This window comes from Ctenocephalides felis, unplaced genomic scaffold (assembly GCF_003426905.1).
Source record: "Ctenocephalides felis isolate EL2017-DRISC unplaced genomic scaffold, ASM342690v1 CF-g0.4_SCAFFOLD_03571, whole genome shotgun sequence".
NCBI classification, from domain to species: domain Eukaryota; kingdom Metazoa; phylum Arthropoda; class Insecta; order Siphonaptera; family Pulicidae; genus Ctenocephalides; species Ctenocephalides felis.
The window spans coordinates 55,012,940-55,033,815 of record NW_020539725.1 but is presented as its reverse complement, the minus strand read 5'-3'; the positions used below and the strand labels follow the sequence as shown (position 1 = coordinate 55,033,815).

The 20,876-nt window shown below is 28.1% G+C and overlaps 1 protein-coding gene across 1 annotated transcript; it reads right to left on the bottom strand.

The window, feature by feature from the left end:
* Window positions 1-2,739: 2,739 nt before the first annotated feature.
* On the bottom strand, window positions 2,740-19,382 carry LOC113384578 (ATP-binding cassette sub-family C member Sur-like). The gene is made up of 36 exons (XM_026622315.1): window positions 19,226-19,382; window positions 15,791-16,199; window positions 14,010-14,263; window positions 13,752-13,939; window positions 13,577-13,686; window positions 13,307-13,460; window positions 13,128-13,223; window positions 12,393-12,548; window positions 12,232-12,326; window positions 11,849-12,164; window positions 11,650-11,787; window positions 10,640-10,802; window positions 10,246-10,574; window positions 9,797-9,902; window positions 9,523-9,729; window positions 9,338-9,443; window positions 9,090-9,258; window positions 8,785-8,892; window positions 8,345-8,482; window positions 8,020-8,144; window positions 7,865-7,952; window positions 6,976-7,084; window positions 6,742-6,913; window positions 6,516-6,671; window positions 6,334-6,440; window positions 5,994-6,244; window positions 5,700-5,915; window positions 5,428-5,585; window positions 5,148-5,343; window positions 4,674-5,046; window positions 4,351-4,454; window positions 4,038-4,255; window positions 3,788-3,870; window positions 3,610-3,723; window positions 2,950-3,044; window positions 2,740-2,891 (listed from the first exon to the last, which is right to left on the bottom strand). The coding sequence occupies exons 2-36, from the start codon at window positions 15,955-15,957 to the stop codon at window positions 2,751-2,753; spliced, it is 5,706 nt and encodes a 1,901-aa protein (XP_026478100.1). The 5' UTR covers window positions 15,958-16,199; window positions 19,226-19,382; the 3' UTR covers window positions 2,740-2,750.
* Window positions 19,383-20,876: the final 1,494 nt, after the last annotated feature.

The following is a 20,876-nucleotide window of genomic DNA, read 5'->3' as shown; positions in this document are numbered from 1 at the left end:
TTTAACAAACGTCAACAAAACTACTCATTTTCTCAAACTTTGATGATTTTTTAAAATTAAACTACTTGTCGTAAGGCCGTAATATTTGAGTAAGTTCTATAAGACCATGATATACATCGCCAAAGAAAGTTTGATAACAATCGGCTTAAATTTTGTTTTCAACAGTTAATTACAAGGAAACGGCTCGGTACATTTTCACCTAAAACCAATCAGTATTATTCCCAACTAATATCTTTCGAACAGTTTTTTATTTTTTAAAATCGAGTCTGTAGAATGAGTTTAAATGTGGACAAAAAGTTAACACTCTTTTTTAAATTACAAAGAAACGGCTCGGCAGATCGTCTCACAAAACTGATAAACTATAGTGCTCATTGAGATACATCGAATGGCTTTTAAATTTCTGAAAACAGTTCAGGCATTTTTGAGCAAACGTCGATGAAAGGTCTAATTTTGACAAATGCCAAAAACGATACCAATTTTTGCAAACTTTGACAAATATTTAAAGCTAAACAAGTTGTCGTAGGGCGGTAATATTTTAGTATGATCTAGAAGACTATGATATCTACCGTCAAAAAAAAAATCATAAAAATTGTCGGATTTTTTTAACTTTATTACAAGAAAACGGCTCGGCCGATCGTTACCAAAAACTAATCAGCACGATTCCGAACCAATATCTTTCGAACGGTTATTGAATTTTCAGAATCGATTCAGAATTGCGGGCTAAAACGTGGACGAAAATTTTGTCACTTTTCTGCTATTTACAAGGAAACGGCTCGACAGATCGTCGCACGAATCCGACAAACGATAATCCTCATCGATTACATCGATTGGCTTTTAAATTTTTGAAATCGGTCGAACCGTTTTTGAGAGAACGTCGATTTACGGCAAAAAATCTGTTCAACACGCACACACACATACTTTTTCCAAATTTGGTCTTATTCGATTCAGAATGGCTTGAAACGTCGAGAAAACATAAAATTAGCAAATCGGATTTTTTGATGAAAACATAAATTTCTCCTTCGGGAAGTTAAAAATTCTTGTAAAAACAATATGCAATCATAAAAACGGAAAGTTGACCAATAGCGTCATTATCACGGTGTGTGCATAAAGCGCGTCGCGCTATTTTCCTTATACACACGGGGTTAAATTACACATTTGAATTATACAAGTATTTTGTTTTTTCCAGAACCCAAACCAATAAGTTTTTTAAGTTTACTAACACAATGATATAAAAATGTAACTTTACACATATTAACGGATTAACGATTAACGTTAACTTGCGTTAATTCTTCCGAAATGTAACGATTTAACGTTTAACGAAGCTAACTTTTTTTGTAGCGGATTAACGATTAACGAAGTTAACTATTTGATTAACGGTGCCCAGCTATGCATATATATATACATATATCATGTAAATACGATCACTTCGTATTATGACGAATAATGAATGGGTGTATGTGATCATTTGCTTTAAGGGGGGAGTCTGCTTTAGAAGCTTTTTAAAAATCGTTTTTTTTTTGCAAAAATGTCTTCTAAAACTAGCTAAGAATAATCCCTTAAATTTTAGAAACAAATTTAAATTATGTTTTTAATTTTTCGATTCGTCCTAATTGGCGGAAAAGATACCACAAAAACTAAACGTCCTATCGAAACGAGACAAAATTGATTGTTTTCAGGATTAAATTCTATTCTAGTTGAACCTAAAAAAAATTTAAAAAAATTATAATTAACTCACTAAAGTGAAATGTTGTATTAAAAAGATAATTTTTCTTTTAAGAATTGGTTTCTTGCAAAAAATTGGTGAATTTCTCACTTTTTTAGATTTTTTATAAGCTCAGTAGTGCTCAGTAGTTTTTTATAAGCTTTCGAACAATTTGTGAAAAAAATCGAAAACATAAAAAAAAGTTATAAATTTTTATTGAGACTGTCCCTAATTTGTAAAACAAATTGATTTTTATATAGTTCATATAAATGCGACATTATTCTTAATTAAAAATATTATATTATCAATATTCTTTTAAATTATTTGGAGGGATATAATCATAGGTATGGTCACGTGCCAATTTGCTAATATCACCCACATCATCACCTTCTAGAATTGCAAATTTAAAAAACTTTAGAATAAAATTGTCAAATTTTGACTCGACCCATTTTTCCATTCTTTGATGAAGTTTTTTAATTACACATCTTTTTGTAAACCATTGTATTAGTTGTACTATTTTAGGATTTCTGTTACAACTATGAGCTTCTTAAAAAATATCAGTTTAGAATCGTGCTGATTAACTTTTAATAAGACCTAAAAGGAGTTTCTTCGTAATCATTGAAAACAAATTTTTAACGATTTTGTTAAAGTTTGTAGTGTGAGCTTATAGTCTTAACGAACATCCTAAAATATTATAGGCATACGAAAAGTGCTTTGAAATAAAATATATTTGATTAAATGTAATGTAATTGTATCTGTAATTAAATGTAATTATATTTTTTATATATTATATTCTATAATTAGATTTTTTTCAATCGATTTTATCAAAAATAAAATTTCTGGAATAAATGCAAGAAAAGACACATTTATGCAGGAATTCTATATTTTAAATAAAACCTTTCGTAATGTAAAAAAGATGAAAAACTACTGAATTATTTTTAATACTCACTGCACTATCACACTGAAAATATTATTTATAGCATTCAAGCGTTTATCTTTAAAATTTAATGTCACAAGCGCGCATATATTTATTCCTCTTGTACATTTATTACATTTCCGAAGTTTTCAACATTGCTGCAAATTTTCCATTCTGTGAATGACGAAGCACTTCTGGACGATCATTTTCAATAATTTTGCCGTTTTCCAGAACGATAACTCTATCGAAATCCATTATAACAGACAGACGATGCTAAAAAAAATTATGAATGAAATTTTATAAACTAAATTTTAATGTGCCATGTACTTACAGCTATGCAAATGATTGTTCTATCGTGGAAAGTTTTCCAGAAATCTTTTAAAACAATTTTTTCAGTTTGGGGATCCACTGCACTTGTACATTCATCTAAAACATAATAAATAAATAAATAAAAAATGAAAAAAAATCTGTGTAGGTAATAATTCGATACTGTAAATGTATTTTTATATTCAGAGGCATTTATGCCTTATATTAAAATTGATAAAAAATGAATATTTTCAGAGCATTGAATTGCAAACTAGGTAATTTTCATATTTATCATTAGTAAAAGGTACGCGAAAAAATTAATATTTGTGCAATACTTCATAAATTTATGCTATATAAATCTAGAAAAAAAGGAATCTAGTGAGAATCCAATAAGAATCCCATGAAAGTCTTACAAGAATATAGAAGATAATGGCAATTTTCAGTCAGAAATTTAAGACACAATTTTAAATTTTTATATTGATTTAGGTATATATAAATCCACTTCTATATTAATGTAGTTCTATACTAATTGTATAAGTACTTTGGAGACTTCCGATTTTAATCGTATATTCAAGAGGATTTAAAAATTCCATATAGTCGTTGAATTGATTTAATAGATTTTTAAGAAATCTATATGTATAAATCCACTACCAAATATTATAAAAATAATATATTATGTTATTACCTAATATAATAGGATATGTAGATTTCCATTTTGCTTTTAAGGCTACTCTGGCTAGACATATTAATTGCCTCTGGCCATGACTTAAAGATCCACCTTCTGTTGATATTTCATTATCTGTAATATCAATTTATTTATTCACAATCCGTAAAATAAATAAGTATTCATTTTAAATGTTTACCTAAACCGCCAGGAAATTCTTCTATAAAGTTTTTCATTTTTACTAATTCTAAACAACCCCATATTTGTTCATCTGTATATTCACTAAAAATATAATAAAGTTTTAATACCATATTATATCTAAAGTCTAATAACATTTAGTTTATAACTTTGTTTGTTGTATTGAAATATTTGATTGAACCATACTTTTAGAACAATAAATTAAACAAAATGTGAGAAACTGCTTTTAAATGTAAAAGTTGATTTCTTACCCTTTTGGATCTAAATTATGCCGAAAACTGCCAGAAAACAAGGCACCTTCCTGTGATACACAGCACAATTTATCTCGAATTTCAGTAAACTTTTGTTTATCTAAATTTGTTAGGTTTACATTGCCTAACATAATAGCTCCTTGGGTTATTTTCATCAGCCCAAATAATGATAAAAATAGACTAGATTTTCCACTAGCTGTACGTCCACACACTGCCAACTGTTGATTTAAAATTTTAGGAGTTAAAGTTAGATATCCAACAATAGTAAAAGTAACATTTATTTTAATTTTTTTTAAATTAAATATCTGCTAACCTTTTCCCCAGGTGCTATGACCAGATTCAGATTTGTTATTACTGCATTAGACTGTAGATGGTGATGCAGAGTTACTTTGTTGAATATGATTTGATACAAAGAACCTGAAAAAATATTTAAAAAATCTAGTATGCAATTCGGTGTAAGTAACATTTTGCTTTCGTTCAAAAATCAATCAATTAAATTTTATAGAATCTAGAAAGAATCCAGAAATAATTCTATAAGAATCTGGCCAGAATTCAACAAAATATGGTCAAAGCCTAATAAGAATATGGCCAGAATAGACTTTTATCTGAGCCTAGAAAGAAGAATACATCCCATACCTTCTACATTTGAGTTCTTTCTTAATTGAACAACATCCCCATCATATATTTTGTCATTTTCTTCTAAATATATCTTTGAAGCTGAGTTTTTCTTATCAAAATTTTCTTCCGGAATATCGTCCTGAATTTTCTTCAGTTGACTTTTCGGATCATATTCAATATCTTCCTCTGCATCATCGCAGTAAATTTTAATCCTGTGTACAGCATTTGCACTAATTTCCACTTCGGAAATAAATCTTACTACCCAATTCAAATACATTGGCGCCAGCAAAGTGCTATTTAGAGCAAAGCCAGCTATCGAAGAATTTTCACTTTCGGTAAAATATAGGGCAGTCAAGGCAGATGCGAAAACTATGAAACCTCCTAAGCAATCCTTCATAAAATAAAAAATAATTCATATTAAAAAAATGTTATTTATTGACTGGTATTACAGAACCAAAGAATTATTTTAGATTATTTTAATTGTACACTTACCAGGGCAACACCCAGCCATCTAGCACTAGTGTCCAAAAGTAATTGTGAATTTGTATTGTCATCAAGTTTGAGAAACATAAGTCTTGAAAATTCTTTAGATTTCGAATATATTCTTATAGTCTGTGCTCCTCTGCATGTATCACTGAATAAAGTGAAAATGGGCGATCTGGATAAACTTTCCAGTCTCTGCAATTCTCTGAGAAGATGATAAATAAAATTTCAACATTTTAATTAATTTTAGAAAAAAAAATTATATTTTTTTAAATTTTTATTATCCCACCTGGAAGATCTTCTATAGAATTTCTGCACGGCGTAATAAGCAGTGCCAATAAATATTGTTACAACTAAAAACCATAATGACACTATACAGTTAACTAATATGGCACATAAACAAAGCAGCAGGAATTGTACCAGACGTTGTATAGACGAACATAATTTCTAAAAATTGATAAAAAAATTATATTAATCCATCATAAAATCATGTGTATCTATATATGTACATATATTAATCTATATTGATAGAAAAATTAATAAACTATTAATTGAATTTACCTTATCTATGACACTCATGTCGGTGGAGAATCTATTAATTGTGCTTCCGATTTCACCATAAATATTGTTATCTTTAAGTACGGCCGTCGTTAAATACTCGTGAATATTACTACGGGCCACCAATCCGGCCCATTGTCCAGAAAATGCACACAGCAATGACACCAGGGCACATATTGCTGATTGGTAACAGTATGTTGATAGAAGTGAGAATGCTTTCTAGAAATCATAATAGAAACAAAATTAATTCTCTGAAAATTTTAGAAAAAATTGTTTGATATTCATCTACTATCTCACCTCGTGACTTTGATCAAATCCTTCATATGATTCCATATTTTCTCTGCTCCAGTTTCCTAAGGACATATCAGCAAATAATCTTAATCCTTGCCACAGAAACGCTAGGAATATATACAAAGTGCATATTTTTATACCACAGCATTTTATATAATATAGATAAATATTCAAAGGAATTGTTCCATAAATTCTCTCCTGATTTTCTGCCGTTCTCTGGTTGTAGTTATATTCACTTAATGATGATATCTGATGTGCTAAGGAAAAAGAATCACAGATAAAATCTAATTTCAAAAAATATGAACAAATATATATATATATATAAATGAATAAATGTTTACTATACTTTCACAAGAAGCTAGGTCGTTTAAATCGACTGTTATATCAGATGCATCAGACATTAATCGAGAAATTATTTTGTGCCGATTAATTTCTTTGCTCCTGTTCGATCGTCTGCAAAAAAACAAATTACACATTAACGTATTTATTATTACTAAAAATAATATTTGTATAGTTATCATTTAATACCTGAAAGATAATCGATCTGCCAGCCTTCTAAAGATATTTCTCTGTTCTCCACTTTTATTATCGCTCAGAGTTTTATTCACATTTTGAGTTTTCGATAAAATTTGACGAAGTATGTTACTTGCATGAGGTGAATCGATTGTATGCCTTTTAGATCTTCTGAAACATATATGGAAAATAAATTAATTTATCAGATTTCGTTGTTATGGCGGACGATAAATAATCTTACATATCTTCATGCCCATTAGGTTTTTCGGATATTTCTTCCATATTTGGTAAATTACCAAAATTATTCCTAAATATCCTCGAATTTCTATGTCTTTGACTTTGCAAGGATATTGCTCGAGCTGTAGGCTTGTGAGAATAACAACTGCGTATTGATGAATTTCTCGTTAGTAAACCTAAAAATTTATTGAAATGGTATTATCAATTAATTTAAGTATTATATGTTTTATTAACATACCATCATTGCTTTCAGTTAATTCGTTCCAAAGTAAAGGTAAATCAAAACTTAAACATGGATCATATGCGATACTGGAGCGAGTACTTCTCGGTGGTGTAAACTCTGGTCTCTAAATAATTCATAACCGTTATAAAAAATAAATGAAAATAAAACTTATATTTGCTAGTAAAATATTACTGAAACCTAATTTGTAGTTGGAAAGTTCCTAGAGTCTTGAATTAGATTGAAATATTACAAAACCCCACAAACCCCAAGCGGATTCTTGATAGATTTTAATGAGGGTCCAATTTTAATTTTACTAGATTCCAGACAAATAAACTAGATCCTTACGAAATTCTCAGGAGATTTTCGCAAGATCATCTCTAAATTCTTATGAAATTTTACTAATACTAATTTACTAATTTTAATCTACTAATTTTATTAAAATTACCAGATTCCGCTCTAACTAAATTTTTATTGAGTTTGTACTAGATTTTTGTTAAATTCTTATTGGGTTCGAGATTGATTCGAACTCAGTTGTAACTGAAATCTAAAATATACAAAATAATAAAATTATACTGAAATCTAATTCAAAGTAGATTCCAAGTAAATTGTAACCAGATTCCAACACTTATTAAGATTTAGTGCTAGTGCTAGTAATTATATAAAATTAAAAAAAAATGGTGTAATGAGCTGTGCTTTTAGAACACACAAGCACGTGCTTGTGCACTATAATTAATATAATTTTAATTAGATAATAGATAATAATATATAGTTTGTATATAATTTGCAGAGACTACATCAGTGATAAGACAAGCAAGCAAGATGTGGTATATTTATTAAATGTCGGGGAACATTTATGTAATATACGGTAATATTCTCTATTTTTATTGTATTAAATAAACTATACCGTATTCGATATTAAATTAGTTTTCTTGTTAAAATGAAAACTAGCTGAAGTCACCATTCTGCACAGACGCCATCGATCTTTAGCAGTTCTGGAATAAAATTTTTATTCAATATCTGAAATAAAAATTTCGTGTACAGAAATATATTCAACATTACCTTGTATTTTCAGACTTTTCATTTGATAATGAATTTTTCCAAGATTTTGTTAAAATTGGATCTATCACTTCTAACTCCTTCAAGGATCCTACTGCACGAATCTTATTATCTTCTAATGCTATAATCTTATGTAATTAATAGATTGTTAGATTGAAAATCAAGTTTAATCTTAATTATTATATTATTTAAAAGATTTAAAAAAAAATATCTTCCTTTTTTTTCGCGTATACAGATAACATGGAGTAATATAAGAAGCACACAACCAAATTAAAAGTTATGAAACTTACAAAAAATTATAAAACTCATATAATTTCATTTTATTTACCTGATCAGCATATTGTAGCAATTTTAATTTATTAGTTGCCATTACTACAGTTATATTTTTTCTTAATAAATAGTTCTGTATCGTCGAATCAAAAACTTGTTGGGAGACTTGTTCATCCAAAGCAGAAAATGGGTCGTCCTGGAAAAAATATAAGAAATTTTATTAATTGGAAAAATATAAAAAGCAATATCATTAATGATAATGAGAAATTATAACTATTGATAATTTTAACTAGCCATTGCTAAAAATAATCTACTGCTTGTTAATTGAATAAACGCACATGAGTTTCAAATTAAGTTTACAGAAAAGTAGATCAGAAAATGTACAATTTGATTTTAAAACCAAACTAATACAGAACTTATAATGTCATGATTTAATTGTAATAATTTATTATGTGTAATAAAATTAAGGACAAGACTATGTTGGCAAAAATTACTTACTAGTGCAACAACATTTGCTCCTGAATATATGGCTCGAGCTAAACAAATTCTTTGCTTTTGTCCACCACTTAATGTATTACCATTTTCTCCAATAGTTTGAAGATTACTCTACAATATAATAATAAGATACATGTAAAACTAATTCATATAAATTATTCTTTGATTAAATCTAAAATATTGTTAAATTAAATTAAATTATTCTTAAATTATAATTTGGCATAAAGAATGCTAAGTAAAATGGTTTTCTATATATATACACGAGTATCATTCTATTAATTATTTATGCATAATAATTTTAATAATACCTGTTGAATTTCTGTCAATTCTTTATCCAATGCACATAATTTCAAAACCTTCTTATACCTTTTACAATTTTTATCACGACATAAATGTTGTCCAAACATTGTAATATTCTCCTGAATAGATGCATTCATGAGAAATGGTTTTTGGGCGCAATATGCGATACGTGTATCACTAAAAAATGTAACGAAAAATAAATTATATATATATATATATATATATATATATATATTAATTATTTGTACTATATTACCTGGCCCATTTCATGGATCCTTGTATTAGAAACATTTCGCTCAAAATTGCGGACATAAAAGAAGTTTTTCCTGATCCTGTATTTCCAACGATTAGAGTCAGTTTTCCTAAGTAGAATAGAAACATATTACATAAATAAAATAATGTTTTTCAAGAGATTTTTTTTAAATGAATATCTTTTCTCACCTTTAGGAATTTCCAGATATGCAACATGCAAAGATATTTCATTTCCCATTAGATTCCAAGAAAATTGACACGAATCTAATTTCAGTGCAGATCCATTATGATCCTCATTTTGATTTTCCAATAGTAGGTTTTTAACCGAAATATTTTTGTCTTTTGGTTTAAAATCTTTTTGTTCTTCACAAATATTAAGGAAAGCATTTTGTAAGTCTGTAATAAAAGTATGGTTGAACTATACGATAGATAGCATAAAGTAATAAATAATTTGTGAATTTACTGTTTGCTTCCTTTAAATTTGAGAATGTGCTTGTCACATCAAATATCTTCTTATTATATTCAGATAATACGTCGATATTTTTTATTAATCTTTTTGAGTTAATATTCTGGAATGAAAATACACATGATAAATAGAGTTCAAATAGCTCTAATAAAAAGAGCAGTATTTTGAAAGAACAAATAGCTCGAAACTTGAATTAAACGAAGAATTTTGATGCCTTTCATATTTTTTAGTTTTTTATCTAATCTATTTATAAAAGTATTCCTTAACTAACTAAATACTACTATTGGAGAATAGAAAAACATATGCACAAAAACATATTTTTATTAAAAAATAATTTAATTGTAAAACTCCTGATAGCTCATCAAATACATAGCTTTTTTATAGTTCAACTCATGCGAAGATAGACCCGTAACATAACAATACCATTCCTGTTTTATCCTACTTACATTTTCCTCGTCCTCGGGCAATAAATTTTTGCATTCAATTTTCGATAAATATTTTGCAATACGTTTTGTACTGACTAAGGCAGAAATAGCAACTGGCAAAATAGCTGGAAACATAAATAATGGTACAGCTAACTGATTGAATAATGCAAGAGACGAAAATACTTCAGCAGGTCCCAAATAACTTCCACTTTGATCCTCCAGAAAAGTTGAATTTCCTGATTTGTAATTTGTATTTGCCATTTCATTGGTCTTGGTATTAAATGTAAAGTAAAAACTTAGAAGAAATGATACAGTTGCTATCAGGACAGTGCATAGGTGAGTTAAAAATGCTGAAATTATAAAAATAATCATCAATCTATAAAATCGAGTCAACACTATTATGCATTTTACTTACTCATGAGAGCCCAATATAGAGAATCTTTATTCAAATATTTTAGTTCGTCTTTACGAGAATTATTTAATTTATTTTTAAATATATCGTCCCAAGCATTTATTTTTATTGTCTTCAAATTTTGAATAACTTCAGTAACATTTCTTAACCTTTCATCGCTTTTACTCTGCAATAAAATTAGATAAATAAATTATTCTGAAAAATAAGTTTTGTACAATCAAGTTTGAGAAAATCAACAAATACTTTGAGAAAAATATGAAGAAACTAGTGGGGTGCATGGCATCGTGCCTTAAGGCAAATTGCTGGAACTTCCTGTACCGTAATCAAAAATCTTGGTACGGAACCCAAAAAAATTTACACAGAATGTGTACACATTACTAAAATCTCTATAAAACATCTGATAATTTGATGTACATATGTCCAAATAAACATTTTTGACCGCCAAGTGACATTTTTTTAACTTAATTTCATTGAGAGTCCATAACCGCTGGACCTGCCTTCCCAAAAATTTAATCAGTTCTCCATCTTGTCAATACAAGTAAAATCTCTTTTGAATTATTAAAATCGGACGCTCCGTTCTCTTAAAAACTGAGTTACCGTTTTTGTCACTTTTTGCGCCGTATCTTCGGAACGGCTAGACCTGCCTTCGCCAAAAACTAATCAGCACGTCTCCTTATCAATACAAATCGAATGTTTTTTTGAATTATTCAAATCAGTTGATCGGTGTTCCCGAAATCGTGGACGAAAATTTGTATCCACACACACACACACACTCATACACACATACACACACATACATCCATTTTTTCTAATGTATGCCAAAATATTCAGAAACCTTTGAAACGTAAATAGATAAATAGATAAAAAATTTCATTTTCGATTTTTTGCAATGATTATAACTTGCTCTACGGGACGTTAAAAAACTGATAATGCTATAACTCAATTTTGTAGCAATGGAAAAGCAAGTTCGTATAAATCTTATAATTACATTGAAGTGAAAATTGTATACTCACGAAAGATAATTTTGAATTTTTTGACATAGCTTTGCCAATAATAAACTGCAATGGGGTTACTGTAAAAACGCAGATCAATGCTCCAAAAATTGCACTAACTCCAAGTTGTAAATATAAAAGATACACTAATAAAGTTATCTGAAACAAATATGAATTTTTAATTTTTTTTGTAAAATGATATCAGAAATCTTTTTATTACCTTCAAAGGAATCGCCCATACGTGATGCCCTATACAAATGAAATTCATAACATTTGCAGCGTCTTCTTGAATTAGATTCATAGTTGATCCCAAAACAGTTTTATGTTTTTGGCCTACATCTTCTTGTTTTGCATCCAGAGTTATATTTCTAATTTTGTCAGATTCCTTTTTATTTGAAGACGTCTTCCATATCTTCGGTGTTTTCAAATGATTAATGGTTTGGAATTTTCTTGTATATTTAGATGTTTTATTCATAACTAGTTCATCACTAGATTTTTCATTTTGATTTTCTGTTTCGTTCTGGTTATTTGACAATCTACAATTTCAACAATGATATAAACACAATTTTTGCGAAAAGATTCACATTTTTTATATTCTGATACCTTAATGTTTTTTCATATATCAAAGCTTGCATCGCCACTTTTATCCTGAGTGCAGATAAATTTGCTAAATGTGTTGCAGCTTGTGAAAGCAAACCCTGTAATTCAAATATTAGTTAGAATTGTTTTTTTAGTAATTTTATTTTCATATTTTAGCCATTTACCTGGGCTACTGCGGCGAATAGCACAATAAATGCCATAACATACCCATTTCTAAAAAATTCACCTATAGTTATTGATTCTTCATCTGCAGAAGAATAATACACAGTATTTTTACCGTCGACATGATCTATTATAACAGCTAAACCAAGTGGTCCAATCTAAAATAAAAAAAATTAAATAACTATTGGTATCGTGCCTTAAGGCAAATTGCTGGAACTTCGCGTACCGTAATTAAAGATTCGAAAAATAAAAATAATCAGTCAACAAAAATGTCTATGAATAAATATTATAAAATCTGGAATTTTCATTATTTGTTCCTTGTAGACAAAATGTGAAAACTTATTAGATTAGACGACGTTGTTTATATATGTTTGAATGAAATATAAATAAACAATATCTAATTTAGCGGACTTATTGTTAGAATGAACATATTTTATTTTAAATGCATCAATTTTTCGTTCACTGAGCTAACAATTTTAAATAGTTCATGTAGTATCAACTATACAAACATAAAAAGTATTAAAAAAATTAAAAAAAAGCCATTTTTTACAAATATTTAAAAATGTCGGCAAAAGAATATTGAAATTGCAACATTTAGTTCTTTGTTTGAAAACTCTTGATATTTAATGGTTTTAAATATTATAATCACTTGTGAAATTCTAAAAGAACGAAAAACTAAACAGTTTTTCACATTGGTAATGGTTACCATTAATAACTTTTTTAATTGTATAACTTACCAAAGCCGCAACATCGCCAAAAAACTTCAAAACTCCACTCAATAAAAATGTTTTCCAAATTAATTTTAAATAGCACTTCCAAAGCGTTGCGTTTGCCTTTAATATAAATGTTCACTATTTAATATATCAAAATACATTCATATACAAATAATCTATATACATCAAATCATTTCAATTACCTTAATTTGAAAATTATCATTGTCCAATATCCGAATAATTTTCTCAAAAATCTTCGACGAACTCTCTTCCGGAGGTAATACTCCTAAATTTTCAAATTCCAACGGAGTTCTATAGCCGTCTCTTAATAATGATGTCAAGAACCAAAAACTTGCTCTAAGGTACATAGACTTTTTATGAAAAGTATTATCAGTAAATATAAAACATTATTGAACAAAAAAGTGCATATATATATTTATTTTATAAAAAAAGGAATGAATATATGAACACACCTGGATAGAAATGTCGCCTTATTATATTTATAAGCAATATGGCGTTCGTGTTCAAATGGATTTTCGCCATGTTCATCTTCTTCTATGTAATAGGTATTTCTTTTAATAAACTGTAATAAAAAATTAAAATAAATTATATTTTATGTTATACTTGACTATTTTAAAATACACCCACCTCGGAAATGCCTGTATATAAATCTAAAATAAAAATAAATATATAAAATATTGTTACAACAGCATCAAGCATTGGCAATAAGAATTTTTGGCCATTCAATAAAAGTTTATTATTCATTGTTTGTGTAACCATCCATAAACATAGAATTAAGTACATACTTGCGCTTGCCAAAAGCCATTTGTATCTACCTAAAACATATGAAATATAAATATTATAATGTACAGACATGTGCATGGTATTTATAATTATGATATATACCTCTATTTCTAGTTTTATCTCTATTAATCTCTATTAATCTACTACAAATGTTGTATCCTATGATTGCTAGAAGGCCCAAGATGGGTTTACCAATGGATAATGTAAAGGACCATTTGTTTCTGTTTTTGGCTTTATATTTATGGGATAATATTGCTTCTCCTAATGCAAGGCACCAAGTTATGGATATAATTAATGATAGTACACTTCTTATTAAATGTTTTGGTAGAAGAATACATGTAGACACTTGGTCTGACCTGCAATAAAAATACATAAACATTTTCGAGGAAACGTCGACGAAAGATCAAATTTTGTTCACATATACTCTATTCAATTTTGGCATGAAACGATTCAGAATGACTTGAAACGAGAACTAGTAATGTATGGCATCGTGCCTTATGGCAAATTGCTGGAACTTCCCGTACCAACAGTTTTTTTTTTTAAAAAAAGTTTAAATTTTGGTTTAATCTTTGAAAAAAATAATGATTTCTGAAAAATTTTAAATTTTTGAGAAAAATTGACTTTTTTGGAAAAAACGTTTTTTTTTCATTTTGAAATATTTTGGAAATTTTGAACTTTTTCCAAAGCAATCGCACACACACATACACACACAGGCATACATCAATTTTTTCTAAGCTATGCCAGAATGTTCAGAAGGTTTTGAAATGTAAAGATATATACAAATTTTCATTTTCGATTTTTTTGCAATTACTATAACTTACCCTAAGGGAAGTTAAAAAAACATAATTTTTCCTTCGGTAATAAATAAATATGCTACGCAGCGCTTCTCACACAAAATGGTACTAAATGCTTTCAAAGTTCTATTTAAGAATTTTAGTATGTATTCTAGTCTTATAAGAATCTAGTAAGATTCTTTTAACAATATAGAAAAAATTCTATAACAATTTCCATGGTATCTAATAAAAACTTGATAATTTTTAAAAATGTGGAAATAAAATCGAAAAATATATTACTACATCTACTAAAACAGGAAACTTAAATTTACTTAACAGTTTACACAAGAACTGTGGATAATCCCACAAATCTAGCTTTCATCACGACAAATATTGATGCTAAGTTTCTTCAGAATTCTATGAATTATTTGAGCAAAAATAATATTTATTTAACGTATAATTTCACATCCTATGAAATAAAAGTTCTACTTAGAATTCCTTGAAATAAGTTGAAAATTCTTTATTCTGAATCGATTATAAAAGTAATTTTTTTATGCAAATTCAAGAATTATAATAACATCTTTAAACCTTATTTAAATGTATCAGTACTAAAGTACATTGGAAAATATAGAAAATATGAATATATCATAAAAAATTAAAATCGTAGAATTATCGAATCAACAAATGCAATGAATACTTGTTTTTGAGTATGATTGACTTTTTTCTTCAGATCTGTACAAAATCATTATTGTAAATTTGCTTAAATAATAAAATGAATTTAATAATCTTCAATAGCATAAAAGAACAATTTTTCCAATATTCAAAATATATATATATCTATTAAAAGTTTTAGATTAATGTACCTTTGAAGTAATTTGGAGTTTTCGATAATAGAAAGATAAACGTCGAATATGCAAATAATCCAAATTATCGATTCAGAAATAATTTAATTTATAATGAAATCATAAATAAGATATATATATATATATATATATATATATATAATATCAATTTGATATCGGTTAAAATTAAGAAATATTTCGTCGAATGTGTTTACATATGCAAAGGTGTTCGATAAAGTTGATAAATTAAGATAAAAATGATATTTACCTTTTCCTATGGCACAATAAGCATAAAGCTGTTATAACATATGTATAAACGCTTATACAAAATATAATCGAACTGATAGCATCGTCCAAACATCTTGAATTTCGAGTCCATGTTCCATTAAAAATAGGTGAATCAAATAATTCCTGATTTGGGCATATTATATCCATTTTTAATTTCTTCTTATTTTCTTGAATTTTAATCCTCCTGAGGCACTCTGGCTTATGACATTAACTCATAATTAAGTTTTTCAATTTGCAAATTCTGCTTGCAACATTTATGAAATATCATAATAAACACTTAATAATTTTTCCAGATAATTCTCTCATTGTATATCATTTTTGTAATAGCTCTACTAAAATTGGTTATTGCAGTTCCCACATACCAATGTATGGCAATAATTTTTCTCACACTAAAAAATAATTGTTTATATTTATAATTAAATTAATCACATACCTGCGTTTGATTTAAACTTTAATTCAAATTATTTTATATTTATTAATTAATAATTAATTATAAAATTTAATTTTCCGTAGATTAAGTTATAATAATAGACCGAAAATCGAAAATGAAAAATTTTGTATTTTTTCACGTTTTGAAGGTTTCTCAATATTTTGACATAGAGAAAAAATGGATGGATGTGTATGTTTTGTGTGTACGCAATTTTTCGTCGACGTTTTCCTATTGATAGAGAGATGTGCTGATTAGTTTTTGGCAAAGGCAGGTCTAACCGTTACGGAGATACGTAGCAAAGAGTTATTTTAATTTTAATTCCGGCTAAAGTCATAAAGCTCACTTATGTATTTTAAATAAATAATTTTAACTTCGTAATTCAGTTGATATAATTCTTATAAATATTAGACAGTGTTACAGTATTTATAATAATCTATTTAAAAACATTTAATATTCCTCGAGCATTTCGTTACGGTACGGGAAGTTCAAGCAATTTGCCTCAAGTTTCTTTTCAAGTTCAACCACTAGTTTGTGCTTATATTATGCTGACTTTTGTAAATAATTAGTTAAGCACAATGGTGATTACATGATGAAGAATATTTTATTATTTAGTACCCCACATAACTATTTCAAAAATATTGTTTCCTGAGTAAAAAGTGTAAACTTCCAACTCGTGTGAATTTAATTTTACCTATATATTCTTTATTTGAAAATTTCATTCGTAACAGACGTTATCAAGGATAGATGGCCTAAAATCCTCTTGAAAATTTAAGACCATCCCAACGAATTATTAACTTCACTACGCAATTCTCCAATAGTAAGACGATTCAAAAGAAATTGGCCAAAAGATACAATTTAAATTATTTTGAATTTATGCTAGTTTTCTATTTGTAAATCCCTCATTGGAGACATTACTTGAGCAATGTGTAAATATGTATATGTGTGAGTGTTTTTTTTTGTATGTGTTATGTTAATTATAATTTTCCAAATAGCTTATGAAAATTGTATTTTCGATTCCTGTTTAATAAATATTTAAAAAAAAATTAGTTTTATTATGTTCGTTTCCAAATTTAAAATTTCCTCTCCTCTCCTCTCCACTCGACCGATTTCAAATGTAACGGATATTGTTACAAAGTAATAAAAGTAGGTACAATTTATACGCGTGCGAATGTTTTTCGACCATGTGTTAAACGAACGTTATTAACTCTGATTTATTCGTACAGGAGCACCCATATGTGAAATGTAATTAACGACTTCGACGACGGCATATGTTATTATGGTTTGCCAAAAATATACCCGAATAATGCAATTCAATTCCAGAAAAACGTCAGTGGAAAATTCAAACAGCTTAAAAACAATGTTTCAGAGGTAATGAAATAATTACCACTGTAAAATAGATATAAGTTGCAAATAAAAAAAAACACTTTATAAAGCATCGATTTATTAAGTATTTTAGTGACATTATTTTGTTTATTACATGATTTTCGTTAAAATGTATATTTTAGGAGATATTTGCAAAAAAACGAAGAAAAACGCCAATATATGAATTTTTAGTGACCAGTAACTTGAAAAGTATTAGTTTTTTTGAAAAACTTTAAGACATTTTTTTATAATTAGTTCTTCTATCGATATCTGACATTATTTTGGAAAAATAAAATTACACAACTGAGAAGGGGTGTCATCCCCCCGGGGGGTGGTGCCGGAGTCCAAAGTTGATTACACTTTTGAACTGAAGGGTACGATGAACCTAATTTCAAAATTTTATGCAAATTGGAGCACAGTAAAAAAATTCAGGCCCAAAACGCTTCATTGACAGGAGTATAGGGAGCATCCATTAATCGTTTGAGGCTTTTAGAGAGGGGGGGGGGTTGACAAAAAATCACGAAACATCACGTGGAGGAAAATGATCTAGTAAGATATCACATGTATTTATTTTTACCTGTTTTTTTTTTAAATCCAAATATTTTCAAAAAAAAAATATTATCTTTTTTCCGTAAATTCAAATAATTTGTTCGAAAAATTTTACATAAATAAAAATATAAGTGATATTTGGTGGGAAGGAAGGGTAATTTTGAATATCACGACGTATCACCAAAGAGGATATGAAGGGAGTCCAGTAATTCCTAAAAAATTGATCACGTAATTAATGAACCCTCCTAAGGAAAGTGTTATAAACTTTTTTAATGTCTAAAATTTTGGATAATAATGATTGAAACAATAATATTTGAAAGATGTAAGTAATATTTTGTGGTAGAGAAGTCGGAATGAAGTTAAAAAAAGTTATAATTAAGTTAGAATATAATTAGAAAAGAGTAACAATTTAGATGGAATCCACACTGAATTAGAAAAACTTAATAAAACTTAATCGCTTTTCGAGTATTTTAGATTTCAGTTCAGGATCTAGTCCGAATCCTAAAAAGTAGTCTCTTAAAAATCCGACCAGAAACTGATGAGGATCCTAAGGAGAGTACAATAACATTCCAATAAGATTCTCTCATAAGAATCCAAAAAACTTTTTTAGAATTTAGTTAGAATCTAGTATTTAGGATTTACTTATTGATTTTCGAGAATATCTATGTCGAAGGCAAGAAAACTTTGTTTGATAATACATTTTTCATTTTAAAGAATCTCATCTTAAAATCAATTCAGGATTGTAAATCAAAACGTAGACGAAAAAATGTTACAATTTTCAAATGTTCTATATTTCTAATTATAAAAAAATGGCTCGACCGATCATAACGCCAGTCCCTAAGTGGTGCATTCGTTTACGAGAAAACGTGGACGATGAGTCTAAAAATCGCACTTTTTCCAAATTTGGTCTCACTTGATTCAGGATAACTAGAAACGTCTCGAAATCTAAAATATCAAATTTTTTGGCAGAAACACGCACCTTTTTCGAGAAATTTAAAATTAAAAATGAAAATATAGATCATCATCATCATATCATTGTATTAGCAACCGCCTGAATTTAATTCCTAAACTCACTTCAATCCTCTGATTGCAAATTCAACTCATTTCAAATATATTATCCAACACAAACTTTTTTCATCAAGCACATTTGTCACGGGCATCACCAGACACTAGCACTATATTTTCAATCAAATTTCCCAATTTGAACTATCAAAAAATATTTATATTATCCACATCAAACTTTTTTTATAAGCGCCAGAGAAACGTATGTGGTATATCCAAGGCTGAGTTTAAACTAAATGTTTATTTGAAAATCGGCGCGCTTATATGTGAAACTTGCGAGTTATTTATGTACCCTATATAAATATACACACATATATTTACATATGTAGGTATTACGTTTCTCATAGATGATGTAAAATGAAAATATACTCAAATAGAGGACTTTTTGACATACATTTAACAATCTGTACAGAGTCTAGTAATACGATTGGTTCGGTGCAAGCACGGGAATAAATTTCTGTGAGAACAAATAGTGGAGACTTTGTAATCAATATATTTTTGTTCACTAGTTAAAATCAGATATTTTGTAGTATTTATTTATTATTATATGTATTACACATTGCAATGTATGTCTCTTCAACATAGTGGCTGAAATATCGGTTAGAAATAGTGAAAAATGTGAGGACAAATCATTCACATTTATAACTGTTCTTCTTAGTACGTACGAATAATATCGTGAAATAAGGACCAGACAATATTTAAGTACATAAAAAACATTATTAAATTAAATAGTCTATATAGAATAAATCACAATAATCAAAAAGCTCCATTGCCTGATAATCGATCAAAAAAAAAAGAGATTCAAGTAATGTTTTTGTCGTATGAGATGTCATATTGTTTTAAAATTGTATTTGTGAAGAAATAATACATTACCTCAATGAGAAATATTATGAACGAAATAAAATTCAAAATCCCGTAATAATAGAATAATGACGATAATTCCTTTAACGTAAAAAACATTTCATCCTCAACATCACCAATATTTGCTCTAACGCGGTATAAACGCCATGCAAATTTGGCATCTTCAAGTATTTTCACAGTTAATCCATGGAACCCGATGCAATCTCCTAAAAATGTCATTCGATTGAAAAAAGGAGATTTATTCCATATCAAAGGCGCAGAAAACCACTCCAGAAATTCTTCCGAGACAGTGTATGTGCTAATTTCTCCAGTTCTTTTTGAAATAAAATGGTACTTCAAATACTCAATCATGATCGAATTCGTAAATAATACTGCCTTTTCACCTTGAGAAATTTTTATAGCTGCTGGTATTGTTGTATCAACAAAATGAGCTTTCATTAATAATTTGTCTTTTGTTGTTGGAGGATCCGAATAGTAATTAGTCAGACCAAGCAATTCAGTAGTCATATACACTTTAAAATTACTGTCTAAGATATCTTGTAAAGATTTAAACTCTACAATTTGATTTATTGCAATAATTCGAAATATAATTGCTTGATATGCAAAGCAGATTATCATACATCCCAATATGAAACTTAATATTAACAATCTTTCAGTGGTCAAAGTTGGCAGAGGTTGCGATACCATCAAAAGAATACCAAATAAAGATAAAATATAATCGGAGGCAGTTACCTCATTCTCTGATATTTCTCTTTGTTTCAAAACACATAAAACTTGTCTTACAGCAAATACCATAATCAAC

Excerpts from the sequence above, each read along its gene's own strand:
- LOC113384578 (XM_026622315.1), bottom strand. The coding sequence starts at position 15,957 with ATGGATATAATATGCCCAAATCAGGAATTATTTGATTCACCTATTTTT. Across the intron at positions 13,461-13,576 it reads AAGGCGACATTTCTATCCAG|AGCAAGTTTTTGGTTCTTGA; the intron begins GTGTGTTCATAT and ends TATGTACCTTAG. Across the intron at positions 3,724-3,787 it reads AGAATTTCCTGGCGGTTTAG|ATAATGAAATATCAACAGAA; the intron begins GTAAACATTTAA and ends TTGATATTACAG.